This window comes from Pan troglodytes, chromosome X (assembly GCF_028858775.2).
Source record: "Pan troglodytes isolate AG18354 chromosome X, NHGRI_mPanTro3-v2.0_pri, whole genome shotgun sequence".
NCBI lineage: Eukaryota > Metazoa > Chordata > Mammalia > Primates > Hominidae > Pan > Pan troglodytes.
In genome coordinates, this window is record NC_072421.2 from 40,707,037 (window position 1) to 40,720,710 (window position 13,674).

Genomic DNA, 13,674 nt, shown 5'->3' on the forward strand with positions numbered 1-13,674 from the left:
ACCCAGTCCCTGGGTCCCTGGGAGCACACACCATCAACTGAAACAGACGCTAATTGCCATTCATTTCTCTCCCTTCACCCCCTCAGCCCCGCCCCCATCCGCCATCTGCTTTGTCCTCCCCCCACCCCCAGTCCAGTAAAAGAAAGTTCTGAAGGGTTACCTTTACAGACCAAAAGTTCTGCAGGGGCCCTGCAGAGAGGAGAGAGGTATTCCCTACACAAAAGTCCTGGCAGGACCGATCTGAATTTGCATTGCAATAATGCATGTGTATGATAGCTCTCCTTTGGAGTATAATTTCCTTGAGGGCAGGAATCTATTTTGGTTCTTTGAATTTTTCCACATTCCCCTCCAAGACCAATGATCAAGCTGTCAGAGGTGTTTGAAGCAGAGCAACTCGACGTTGAATAGGGGCTCGGTAAAATAAGGCTGAAAACCTACTAGGCTGCATTCCCAGACGGTTAGGCATTCTTTTTTTTTTTTTTTTTTTTTTTGAGACGGAGTCTCGCTCTGTCGCCCAGGCTGGAGTGCAGTGGTGCAATCTCGGCTCACTGCAACCTCTGCCTCCCTGGTTCAAGCCATTCTCCTGCCTCAGCCTCCCGAGTAGCTAGAACTACAGGCGCCCACCACCATGCCCGGCTAATTTTTTGTAATTTTAGTAGAGACGGGGTTTCACCGTGTTAGCCAGGATGGTCTCGATCTCCTGACCTCGTGATCCGCCCGCCTCGGCCTCCCAAAGGGCTGGGATTACAGGCGTGAGCCACCGCGCCTGGCCTCCCAGACGGTTAGGCATGCTAAGTCACAGGATGCAATAGGAGGTCAACACAAGATACAGGTCATGAAGACTTGCTGATAAAACAGGTTGCAGCAAAGAAGCCAGCTGAAACCCACCAAAACCAAGATGGCCACCAGAGTGAACTCTGGTCCTCCTCACTGATACACTCCCACCAGCACCGTGACAGTTTACAAATGCCATGGCAACATCAGGAAGTTACCCTATATGGTCTAAAAAGAGGAGGCATGAATAATTCACCCCTTGTTTAGCATATCATCAAGAAATAACCATAAAAATGGGCAACCAGCAGCCCCAGGGCTATATGGGGTATATATGGGGTAGCCATTCTTTTATTCCTCTACTTTCTTAATAAACTTGCTTTCACTTTGCTCTGTGGACTCACCTCGAATTCTTTCTAGCGTGAAATGCAAGAACCCTCTCTTGGGGTCTAGATCGGGACCCCTTTCGGGTAACAAAGCTAGGCAAATAGTAGTTTCTCTAAGAGCATTTGTCTACTCTGAAATTAGTAGAAAGTTCCTCCGTCCCTCTGTCTGGCAGCTGCAGTGAAAGACAGTGAAGGAATTATCCAGGGAATCACTAGGAGAATGGAGACCACATGGAAAGGAGGTAAGTTCTCCCTTTTCCCTTTCAAAATCCCCTACAGATTTGACCAAGGAGCCTAGCCCTGCAAGGTTGTGGTGGAAGGAGGAAGCTGTGTGGTAATGTGGTTAGAGCTCAGCTAGAACTGGCTCCAAAAGTCGGCGTTGCTATGTGACTAGTGCTGGGCTGTTTACTCCACCTCTCTGGGCCTCAGTTTCCTTTTTGGTAAAATCACACTTCTGATCGTTTCTTTCCTCATGGGCTGGTGGTGAAGATGAAGTGAGATCAGGCATGTATGTAATGGGCTTAGGGCACCCTGCCAGGCACACAATAGGCTTAGGAGATGTTGGTTCCTGGTATTTCTTCAGACCTTTGGGCCCCATGCCTTGTGAGAGTGGAGTCTAAGTGTAAATTATAATTCCCAAGGGTGTCTCAGTTTATTTATGCTGTCCCCTGTGGTTTTGAAGGGCAGGCTCTCACATCAGCCTCAGAGCTTTGCTACTCAAAGTAGGGCCTGCAGACCAGCAGCAGCAGCTTCACCATCACCCAGGGGGCTGTTAGAAAGGCCCACTCTAGACCTGCTGAATCCAAATCTGCGTTTTAAGAAGATCCCCCAGTGACTCATATGCACATTAAAGTTTGAGAAGCACTTTAGAAACCCCCTGTGAGATATGCAATGTGGAAATGACTACTCCCAATTTGAGGATGCAAAAATTTCCTCAAAGAATTGATGACATACTTTCCCCAATCCCATGAACATCTAGAAGAGAGAAGAGGGTTTGTAACTCCTGTGTGTCCTGGAAACTTCTCTCTACCCGTGGTTCTTCCTTGAAGGCTCAGCACACTCCAGTGAAAGCCAGAGATGAGTGGGCAAAGAGACTAGGGTTTCATCTGCAGGCACATATCCAGGAAGCGGGCAGGGATGCCTGCCGGCTGTCTGTATCTGGAGTTCACCAGGAGGAGTTTGGGATATTGGCCTATCGGCTTGAGTTGGGATAACAAGAAGGCAGGAGAAAAACGTCATGTCAACAGAGACAAACACTTTTTTGTTAAAATAGAATTTTCAAAAGTTTAAAAAACTTGACTCTCATGCAAATATAAAATGATCACGTCAAAGATTTGATTTAGCTCATTAATTAATGAAGAAACCTGCAAGATGTTAAAACTTATACCCATGAAAATGGGAGTAACTAGTATTTATAGGCAATTTAATAGAAGAATGTTAGGATGAGATGGCTGGGTTGGAAATTATTTGCATTTCTATCGGACAAAAATGTAAAAGTTAACCTCTGCCCCTGCAGGGGCAATCAAGAGTGCAAGCCCAGCTTTGCACTGCAAGAACACCCAATAATCTCTTTTGCCTATTTCCAATTTGGGTTAATTTTTTCTGACACTACCCTCTGCTAGTCCTTGAGAATCCGGAAATAGCTGTTGCTTGAGAATTACCCTTGGAATGGAATGTGGGCCTTGGAAGAAAGGGGGAAAGAAAAGATGAACGAACCCCTCTTCTACCAGATCTGGAGTGTCCTTACCCGTCTACCTTCGCTGAGTCCTTCAAAGCACAGTGCAACTGCTCCCAGAGGGCATGAGTTGGCATCATGCAGAGGGGAATGATGGCTCACAGGAGGGACACAAGGCAGCCTGCTCCTGACTCCTATTCTCTGTAACCTTGGCCGTTGCGCAGAGGGAGATGATGTATCTGCAAACATATGCAGCCTTGTCCAAAATATTTTCCCCTCCTATGTAGTTCTTGCCAATATTGTTAATCTGTGGGTTGACTTCAGACCAAAATAAATCTCCAGGCCCTGGCCACCAGCTAGCTAATTTTACTTTGTAACCAGGGAATAGAAAGTGCGGGCCCTCAGCCGACCATTCTGTGTTTATTTTGTTTTCTCTCTGCTGCAGTTTAAAATCACATTTGGAAAAGTAGACCCTTTATGCAAAAGAACAGACACTGAGAGAAACAGCAACAGAGATGGATGGATTAAAAACGGCAAGTTCTATCATCGCCACCCCCCCCCCCGCCACATACTTTTCTCTCTTTTCAGGATTCTGATGGTGCCTGTTGGCTGCTTCCGTGATGTCTGGAGTTGCAAAATGTGCCAGAAAGCAGAAGGATACACCGCTATTCAGAGAGGATTTTCTTAGGGACTTGAAGAAACTGACCTCAAAATTTCAGTAGATGAGAGGACTGTGGCTGGCCTGTGTCTTTGGCACTGGGTATATTCTGTCATTCTTGTTGTACCTACATAAGAGAATTTAACTCTGGGTTCTCCCTGACTAATTCCAGAGGAAGTAAATGGGTAGACCTTTAACACTTCTGTGCCAGAAGTGGGACAGAAGGGACATTGGAGGGCATCTAGTCCAACCTTGCCAGCTGAGAAGCAGGATTACCTAGTGGTTGGGAGCACAGACTTGAAGCCACATAGCCCCAGTTTGAAACTGACTCCACCGCTTACTAGCAGTATGACCTTGGACAAGTTACTAACCTCTGCCTCAGTTTCCTCATCTGTAAGGTGGGGATGGCAATAATTGTCGTTGCATCATGGGACTCTAGTGGGGGACTAAATGAGTTAACACATGTAAAGCACCAAGAACCTGCAAGGCATACAGTAAGCCCTTGATAAGATAAAGAAATGAGGCTCAGAGAGGAGGAGCAACCTCCCCAAGGTCACTCAGGGAATTGGCAAACTTAATTGGATTCAATGAAAAAAGAAAAGAGGTTATTGCCTCTTGGAAATTTTGACTAATAACTGTTTTCTTTGCCTGTGTTACATCATCCTGGCCGAACACTTGGAGAGAATTCTAATGTGGAAGTCAGGGCAGTGCATTCTGTTGTGGGTGCACCTCTCACTGATGGTGGCCCTAGTTTTGGGCTGGATGGTCTCTGGGATTCCTGTCAGTACTAACATCTTATAATTCAAAATCAGGGTCTGCACTCTCCATTCAAGCCAAGCCTGTCTTTTCCTACAACACTCTTTGCACTCTTTGTTTCCCTCCCCTGCCAACCCCCACCATTTTCCTCTGACATTTTGCCCACTGTATCTCACAGGCATCAACAACCAGTTTCCCCTTGGCTTTCTGACTCTGCCCCCCTCCTCATTATTCCCTCCCCTTTTCTCCTCTGCTAGGGCAATTATGGTCATCAACTGCCCCACACCTTAGCCCTGCAGTTGGCATATTTAAGTTGATTGTACATGATCAGTCTTGTAGGTTCCTTGAAAGTTACCATGTTGGCAGCTTGAAAGTAGGGATTTCATTTATTCCTTATCATGACCCACTTTGAGGGCCTGACAGAGTGCCCTTGGCAGGGTTATCCTTTATGGTTTGTTGACTGACTCCAAAACGATTGGAAATATTGGATGAAATCTTACATTATCAAGACTCTTTCTAGTACATTCAGTACAGCTGTCATTGATGTCCTTTGTTTGCAAGGAAGCCAGTATTGTCAAACTCTAAAACCCAACAAAAAGGATATTTTAAAACAATTATAATTTTAAACTTGAAAATGTCCAGCTGGGACACAGGAGTACGTTAGATACTTCTCCTGCCACCCTCCTTTCTCCTCAACATCATCCCACCCCACTCTCCCTAATATACAGGCCCAAGTCAAATGTTACATTACCACCTATTGGTTAAATGAGCCATCGCAGCCCAGCTCTACAAGACATTGTAAATTTCTGGGTAGCAGTGAGTGGTGTAGATCCTTTTATGGTTCATAAGTATGTTGATTATGTTTTCATGCTATTGTGTGAGATGTACCTCCCTCAAACCTTGTTATGATGTCAGCACATTATCCATCTGACGTGAAAAAAAAAATGGTGAGTGGAGAGTGAAATGCTGGGAGCTGAGAAGGTAGAGTCAGGTATGGCCCAGAGAAATATATTTTGGATTAGGCAGATCCCAAGGAAATAGTGAGGGCTAATAGCAGAGGGAGTTGTAGAGTACAAAAGAAATGACTAAGCACTTTAGGGGCTGCAGAGGAAAAGTAAACAGCTATTTGGGGACACCAACTTCTGCACTGCGTACTAATACTAGTGTAAATATAGCAAGGCCCAGTGTATATATAACAATGCAGATATAGTTGGCTGACCACCAATGTAATCCTGCTTTTCCCAAACCTTTTTCCCTAAAGTTGTTGGAGCCCAATGAAAAATTCTACATTGAAGACTAAGGGAAAAAGAGGTTTCATTATAGAGCTGGGACTGATTGCATTTTCAAAAGGTGGCTGTAACAATATCCCACACACTTTTCTGCTGTATAATCTGCCACTTCTCCATCAAGTAGAGGAGACAATTTCTCCCCTCCTTTGAATCTGAGTGAGTTCTGTGACTGTTTTGACTGATAGAATGATGTGGAAGACAGACTGCGTGACCTGAAAGGTGAGGTCACAGAAAGCCTTGCAACTTCCACCTGGCCTGTGAAGAACACTTGCTCTTGGGATACTCCTTCTTGGAACCCAGCCACCATGCTGTAAGAAGCCCAATCTACATGCAGACACCACATATAAGGCATCGTAGTCAACAGCCACAGTTAAGTTCCCAGCCGGCAGCCAACATTAACTACCAGTCTTGTGAGTGAGCTATCTTGGACATCCAGCTTGGTTAAACCTTCAGATGACTCCAGCCCCAGCTGACACCTGACTGCAACCACATGAGAAACCAGGAATGAAAATCCACCAGCTGAGCCCAGTCAACTCATAGAACTGTGAGAGATAATAATAAGTTGTGGTACTAAGCCACTAGGATTGGGGCACCATGCAATAATAGGTAACCAAGACAGTAGCAACTTTGGTTAGACACATGAGCCATGGGATGACACATAATTAGGTATATTTTTAAAAACTTGGATTCAGCTTTAGGGCAATGTGTCCCTAACATAGAGAGGCACTATTTCAGTTCACATCTGCTGCCTTTGATCAAAACACTCTCTTGCACTTCCAGAGAGAGAGAGAGAGAGCAAATGTGTGTATTTACTGACAGGTGTCCCTTTGTGTCCCCATCTGTGTGACTGTGGAGCTCAGTGTCTCTCACACATTCTAGTATGATACTTGGTGCCATATTTGCAGGTCCTGAGGTAAGAACCCATGCTGTCGTCTTCAGAGAGTTTCATGGGTTGGACTGTGCCATATATGGGCAAAAATCCACTCACACGTTTTCTTTTAATCACCTTTATGGATGTATAATTTACATATATACTTTTTTCTTATTACTTTTTATTTATGTAATTTATTCATTTTTTGAGATAGGGTCTCACTCTCTTGCCCAGGCTGGAGTGCAGTGGAGTGATCATGGCTCACTGCAGCCTTGACCTCCTGGGCTTAAGCAATCCTCCCACTTCAGCCACCTGAGTAGCTGGGACCACAGGCACACACCACCACTCCTGGCTAATTTAAAAAGTTGTTTTTTTTTTTTTTTGTAGAGACAGGGTCTCACTATGTTGTCAAGGCTGGTCTCAAACTCCTGGGCTCAAGCGATCCTAGTGCCTCAGCCTTCCAAATTTCCGGGATTACAAGCATGAGCCACCATGCCTGGCATCTTTTGTGGATGTATAATTTACATACGTACAATAATATGTACCTATTTTAAGTATACAGTTTGATGAGCTTTGACAAATGTAGCCCACGAAACCACCACCATAATCGAAGTATAGAACTTTTTTTTTTTTTTTTTTTTTTTGAGACGAAGTCTCTCTCTTGTCACCCAGGCTGGAGTGCAATGGCATGATCCCGGCTCACCGAAACTTCCGCCTCCCAGGTTCAAGCGATTCTCCTGCCTCAGCCTCCTGAGTAGCTGGGATTACAGGCGCCTGCCACCACGCCCAGCTAATTTTTGTATTTTTAGTAGAGACAGTGTTTCACCATGCTGGCCAGGCTGGTCTCGAGCTCCTGACCTCAGGTGATCCCCCCTCCTTGGCCTCCCAAAGTGCTGGGATTACAGGCATGAGCCACCGCGCCCGGCCTATAGAACATTTTAATCACCCCAGAGACGTGCCCCCTGTGCAGCCAGTTCCCTCCTCTCACCCCCCAGCCCCTGGCAAGCATTGATTTGCTTTGCCACTATCAATCAATTTATGTCTTTTCTGGTATTTCATATGAATGGAATCATATAGGATAGATTTTTATGTGACTACACACTATTTTAGCATAATATTTTTGAAGTTCTTCCATGTTGTTGTGTATATCTATAGTTAATTTCTTTTTCTCACTGAATTGTGTACCACTGTATGATGTATCACAATTTGTTTATTCATTCTCCCGTTGCTGGACATTTGGACTGTTTATTGTTTGGGGCTACTATGAATAAAACTGCTATGGATGTTTATGTACAAGATTTTGTGGACATACGTTTTTATTTCTTTTCGGTAAATATCTAAGAGTGCTATTACTGGGTATATTAGTCCATTTTCATACTGCTATAAAGAACTTCCCGAGACTGGGTAATTTATAAAGGAAAGAGGTTTAATTGACTCACAGTTCAGTACGGCTGGGGAGGCCTCAGGAAACTTATAATCATGGCAGAAGGTAAAGGGGAAGCAAGGCATCTTCTTTGCAAGGTGGCAGGAAGGAGAAGTGCCAACTGAAGGGGAAAGATCCCCTTATAAAACCATCAGATCTCTTGAGAACTCACTCACTATCATGAGAACAGCATGGGGGAAACTGCCCCCATGATTCAATTACTCTGCCTGGTCTCTCCCTTGTCATATGGGGATTATGGGGATAATGGGGATTACAATTCATGATGAGATTTGGGTGGGGACACAAAGCTTAACCATATCACTGGGTTATATGATGTGTATATTTAACTTCATAAGAAACTGACAAATTTTTTACATACCAGCAAAGTATAAGAGTTCCAGTTACTCCATATTTTTATCAACACTTGACATCATCGGTCTTTTTACTTGTGGCATCCTTGGTGAGTCTAATGGCACCTCATTTGCCCATAGGTTTTTAACTGCCTACCCAACTAGGATGTCAGCAGGGATTTTTTTCACTGTTACATCCCCAGCCCCTGGAATAGCATGTAATAAATATTTTTGGAATGAATGGGTTCATGTCTCTGAGCTTCTGTGTTTTTCTGAAATATTGATTTCTCTAAGGGGTATTGTGCACAGAGGATTTATGTACTTATAATTGTGAGAGATACTGTCAAATTGCTTGCTTTTAAAAAAATGCTGAACCAACTTACTCTCCCACCAACACTGGTTATTGTAAATTGTTTACATTTTTCTGCCAATCAAACAAGTTAAAAATAGTATTTCATTGTGGTTTTAATTTTGCATTCTCCTTATCATTGGGCAAAATCAAGCATCTTTTTGTATGTCTATGGGTCTTTTATACTTCTTCATCTGTGATTTGTGTTCCTATATTTTGCTTATTTCTTATTAGACTATTTTTCTAATTAATTTACAGAAACTCTATGCTTATTGGTGATAGTAACATTTTGTCTGTGATGTATGTTGCAAACATTTTGTAGAGTGACAAGCAGAATGGTCCAGTGATGACTCCAGAACCTTTCTCATGTTGCCTGCTTGAGATGAGAGTCCCTCCTTCCCCCTAGTTGAAGTGGCTGTGACAAACCCAAATTGTTCTGGACTGAGGGCTCTCCTTTTTCCAGCATGTTTGCTCCCATATCCTGACTGTTTATTCCCTGTATGCAAAGCCACTCCAAGCTTACACAATTAAAAGATGGTGAACCAGGGTGGGGAGGCATGGGCCACTTCCCTGGATCACAATGGGCTGTGCTTCATGCTGCCGAGTGTTTACTTGAAAACTTCCCCAATAAAACCTGCTCCTTATACATGGTGGCATTTACCTTTATCTTCTCCAGGCAGTTTCTTCCAGTCTGTCATTTATTGTAGACATTGTTTATGCTTCTTTTTTCATACACAAGGTTTTACTTTTTTTTTTTTTTTTTTAAAAGACAAGGTCTCACTATGTTGCTCAGGCTGGCCTCAAACTCCTGGGCTCAAGCAATTCTCCTGCCTCAGCCTCCCAAGTAGCTGGGATTACAGGCACATGCCACCACACCCAGCTTAAGGTTTTGCTTTTATATAGTTAAATCTGTCAGTCTTTTCCATGACTTCTGGATTTCATGGCTTGCCTAGGAAGGCTTTTCTCACCCCAATAGTGTAAAAAATTATTTTGTATTTTTCTCTAGTACTTTTTGAGGTTTCTAATGTTTGGCTCCTTCATCTGTCTGGAATACACTATTGGATGTAGGGATGCCAACCTTCCAGGGATCAACAACAATGTTTCTGTCCTTGGAGCTGATTGTAATGTTACTGTACTCCACTTGTTGTTTATTGCTGTATGACATATTATATCAAAATTTAATGGCTTAAAACAAAACAAACATTTATTACCTCATAGTTTCTGTGGGTTAAGAATTCAGGAGGAATTTAACTGGGTGGTACTAGCTCAGGGTCTCTCATGATACTACAGTCAGGATGTTGGCTGGGGCTGCTATCATCTGAAGGCTTGACTGTGGCCAAAGGATTCACCTCCAAGATAGTTCACTTCCACTGCTCTTGGCAGGAGGTCTCAGTTCCTTACCACATGGGCCTCTCCCTGGGGCTACTTGAGCATCCTCCCAATATGGCAGCTGGCTTCTCCCAGATAGGTTGATCCCTGAGAGAACAGGGCCAAAGCCAAAAAGTCTTTGAAAATTCGGCCTCAGAAGTCATACTCACAACAACATCCTATTGGTCAGGGAAGGAATACACAAAGGCATGAATAACAGGAGGTGGGGATCAGTGGCCATCCTGGAGATGGGCTATCACATGCCATCACATGCATTGTCAGGCCAACATTCTTGACTCTGTGATTCTTAGCTGTGGGTCCAAAGTACACTCAAGAACATGAAGAGCTATCAGATAACTACTCTAAATGTCTGAAGAGGAAACTGAAAATTCTGGCTATGAACATATGGGCCCCAAAGACTCTTAATTTTGCTGTTTTTGATCCAAGGGGAGAGACACATTTTTCCAAGTGAATCAATCTGAGTGACAGATGGGGCCAAGGCTTGATCCCAGCGTTTCCGATACAAATTCTATGATCTCCTCCGCTCTCCTGCAAGCACTCATTGGTCCTTGCTAATTATATTGGTCAAAGTCCAGTCCAGAAAACAGAAACTACTCTAGGTATTTTGAACAGATGGGATTTAATGCAAAAAATTATTTACACATATAACAGAGAAGCTGAAAAGGCAAATAGGAGACCGTGAGACAACCCAGAGATAAGTAACTGCAGGAAGCTTCAATCGCCCTAAAGCTGGAAGGATTTTGCGAAGAGCCAGGTCACTGGACCCCAGCAGCTGGGGTCAGCCGGCAGAAGCTAGAGATGCTGTGAGCCTGTCCACTGGGATCTGGGGCCACAGAGGAGCTCCAGCTGCTGAGGCCGAAAGCCAAAGAGAAGAAATACCCTGGCTTTTCCCTCCCTCCTGTCCTCCAGTCTCCTTCTAGTGCCTTTGACTGTTGAATGCAGCTAGATGCCAGGAAACATGCAGACAAAACAGAGAAGGGGAAGAGCAGGGAGGGGGCATCTGAGGGCACGAGGCCCAGGACTGGCATGTTGGTGTTGGGCATGTGGCAGATCTTATTTTTCCAAAATGACCAAACAATATTTCCAGCCCTACATGTTCATTTAGAACCATGACAGTCTTCTATTGTGTCAGGCCATTATTGAATTGTTATAAAGAAATACCCAAGACTGGATTTACAAAGAAAAAAGGGTTAATTGGCTTGTGGTTCTGCAGGATGTACAGGAAGCATAGCAGCATCTGCTTCTGGGGGAGCCTCAAGAAGCTTCCAATTATGGCAGAAGGCAAAGGGGAAGCAGGTGCATCACATAGCCAGAGCAGGAGCAAAAGAGAGAGAGAGACAGCAGGGGTTAGATGTCACACCACACACTTTTAAACAACCAGAACTCACTATCACAAAGACAGCACCAAGCCATGAGGGATCTGCCCCCATGATCCAAAAACCTCCCACTGGGCCCCACCTCCAGCACATTGAGGATTACAATTCAACATGAGATTTGGGTGGGGACAAATATCCCAACTATATCACATATCAACAGGTGGAGTCTGAATCCCCATCCTTCATCCTGGGTAGGACTTTGCTATTGCCAGGATGAATAGAGTGGGGCAGAAGTGTAGCTCTGTGACTCCTGAGGCTGAGTCATAAAAGGTGATTCAGCTTCCACCTGGCTCTCTCTTGCTTTTGGGATGCTCTCCCTTAGAATTCAGCCACCATGCTGTGAGCAAGTCCAGATCAGCCCAGCAGATAGTGCACGTGGAAAGGTAGGGTGTCACCAGGAGAGAAACTGAGGCTCCAGATGATAATCAACATAATCCTTCAGCAACCAGCCTCCATGTCTTCCATCTGAGGCTCCAGGTCTCATAGAACAGAAACAAGCTGTCTCTGCCATTCCCTCTGTGAATTGGTGGCCATAATTATTTTTATCCTTTTGCCACAAAGTCTTGGGAAAATTTGTTACACGGCTATTATAACCGGGACAGCTAGGGAGAAGGGCAGGAGGAGTTTGGGTGAATAGTTGGGGCTCAGAGCAATATCAGCCTCCTCTTGGATCTTCTCTGTTAGGGTAGAATCCCAATTGATAATTGCATTTGGTTGGAGAGCCTGTGGAAGTTGGTCTCACCCCTCTGCAAATTCTTTTTTTTTTTTTTTTTTTTTTTTTTTTTTTTTTTTTTTAATTTTGAGAATAATTTAATATGTTGACTTCAAGATACAACTATATTCTATATAAGGTACAACTCTATATGTCAGTATTTTAAACAAATGGATCCTTACAAGACCAAAATAACCCACAGGCCATGAGGTTGGTTTTTCCTTTTTTTTTTTTTTTGTTTAAACAAATGTGCACCACGATGTTTCAACAAGACAAATGCCATGAATGTGAAAGCTGCAGTTTGCAATATACCACATTTAGAATCCAGCGAAGGTGAATCAGACAGAGGTGGTAGTCATTCTAATTAAACAATCAGGTAACTTCACGACAAGCTGATTTGCAGCATCAAAAGTGTCCATTTAAGTTTCTTTTTTCTTGATGATCAGAGGGCCCACATTGTCTCCAGTCTCTTCGTTATGTTTTGTGTGAGCCCCATCACAGAATGGGAACTTTTTGGACCTCCAACAACGGCAGTACACAGCTTTATCTCCCAAATCCTCCATGTCAAAAGCATGTACTATCTTGGGGTTGTCTTTCTGGATGTGAAGGTTTATCATAGCTTTATTTCGATGATCTTTAACATAAAATCTTTTGTAAGCTAGATAACCAATTGCAGCTGTCCCAGCAGCAATGGTAACTGCTGCGATCCATTCAACTCGTACGCTGGAACTGGAAGTCAGACTCATGGCGCCGTCTCTGCAAATTCTTAAAACCTTGCTTTTTGACCCACCCCCTTAAATAATTCATTACTTGACTTAACACATATTTCGTGGGTGCCTAAACTGTGCTAGACCATGGGTATATGCTTGATTTAAATAAAACAGGCACAGTTCTTAACCTTAGACATAAAACAAATTACCTTATAAGTAAATATATAATTACAAATTGAGAAAATGCTCTGAAGGAAAAACATTGGATGCCAAGAGACAGGATAATAGAGGGTCTGGATTTTGTTTGGGGTGTTAGTGAAGCATCTCTTAGGAAGCGATATTTCTCTCTCTCTCTCCTCTCTCTCTCTCTCTCTCTCTCATCCCTCCCACCCCGGCTCTTGCACACTCTCTCTCTCCCCATTTATCCCTTAGCTTTCCTAAACTTACTTACTTCTTTAAAGCAATGAAATGTTTTATAGTACACTTTTTTTTTTTTTTTTTTTTTTGTGATAAGAGTCTCACTCTGTCGCCCAGGCTGGAGTGCAGTGGCATGATCTCAGCTCACTGCAACCTCTGCCTCCTGGGTTCAAGTGATTCTCCTGCCTCAGCCTCCTGAGTATCTGGGACTACAGGCACACACCACTACGCCCGGCTACTTTTTGTATTTTTAGTAGAGACGGGTTTTCACCATGTTGGCCAGGCTGGTCTCGAACTCCTGACCTCAAGTGATCCACCCGCCTCGGCCTCTCAAAGTGCTGGGATTACAGGCATGAGACACCATGCTTGGTCTATAATACACTTTTAAAAGTTAGCAAAAAGAAATTTTTCATTGAGAATGGCAGTTGGATATACGTACATTAAAAAGCATTTACCCGGCTGGATGCGGTGGCTCACGCCTGTAATCCCAGCACGTTGGGAGGCTGAGACGGGCGGATCACGAGGTCAGGAGATCGAGACCA

General features: G+C 43.9%; 1 protein-coding gene and 1 non-coding gene across 2 annotated transcripts; one reads left to right on the forward strand and one right to left on the reverse strand.

Annotated features, from left to right (window-relative positions):
• The first annotated feature begins 5,075 nt into the window (after positions 1 to 5,075).
• LOC112207232 (small nucleolar RNA U13) lies at positions 5,076 to 5,179 on the forward strand. The gene has a single exon (XR_002941682.1). It is a non-coding gene; the product is annotated as a small nucleolar RNA U13 (small nucleolar RNA).
• A 7,041-nt stretch (positions 5,180 to 12,220) lies between these two features.
• LOC112206867 (CDGSH iron-sulfur domain-containing protein 1) lies at positions 12,221 to 12,757 on the reverse strand. Its single transcript, XM_024353157.2, has one exon. The coding sequence runs from the start codon at positions 12,749 to 12,751 to the stop codon at positions 12,425 to 12,427; it is 327 nt and encodes a 108-aa protein (XP_024208925.1). The 5' UTR covers positions 12,752 to 12,757; the 3' UTR covers positions 12,221 to 12,424.
• Positions 12,758 to 13,674: the final 917 nt, after the last annotated feature.

Bases quoted from the DNA above. Each gene is read 5' to 3' on its own strand.
- LOC112206867 (XM_024353157.2), bottom strand. From the start codon at position 12,751: ATGAGTCTGACTTCCAGTTCCAGCGTACGAGTTGAATGGATCGCAGCA.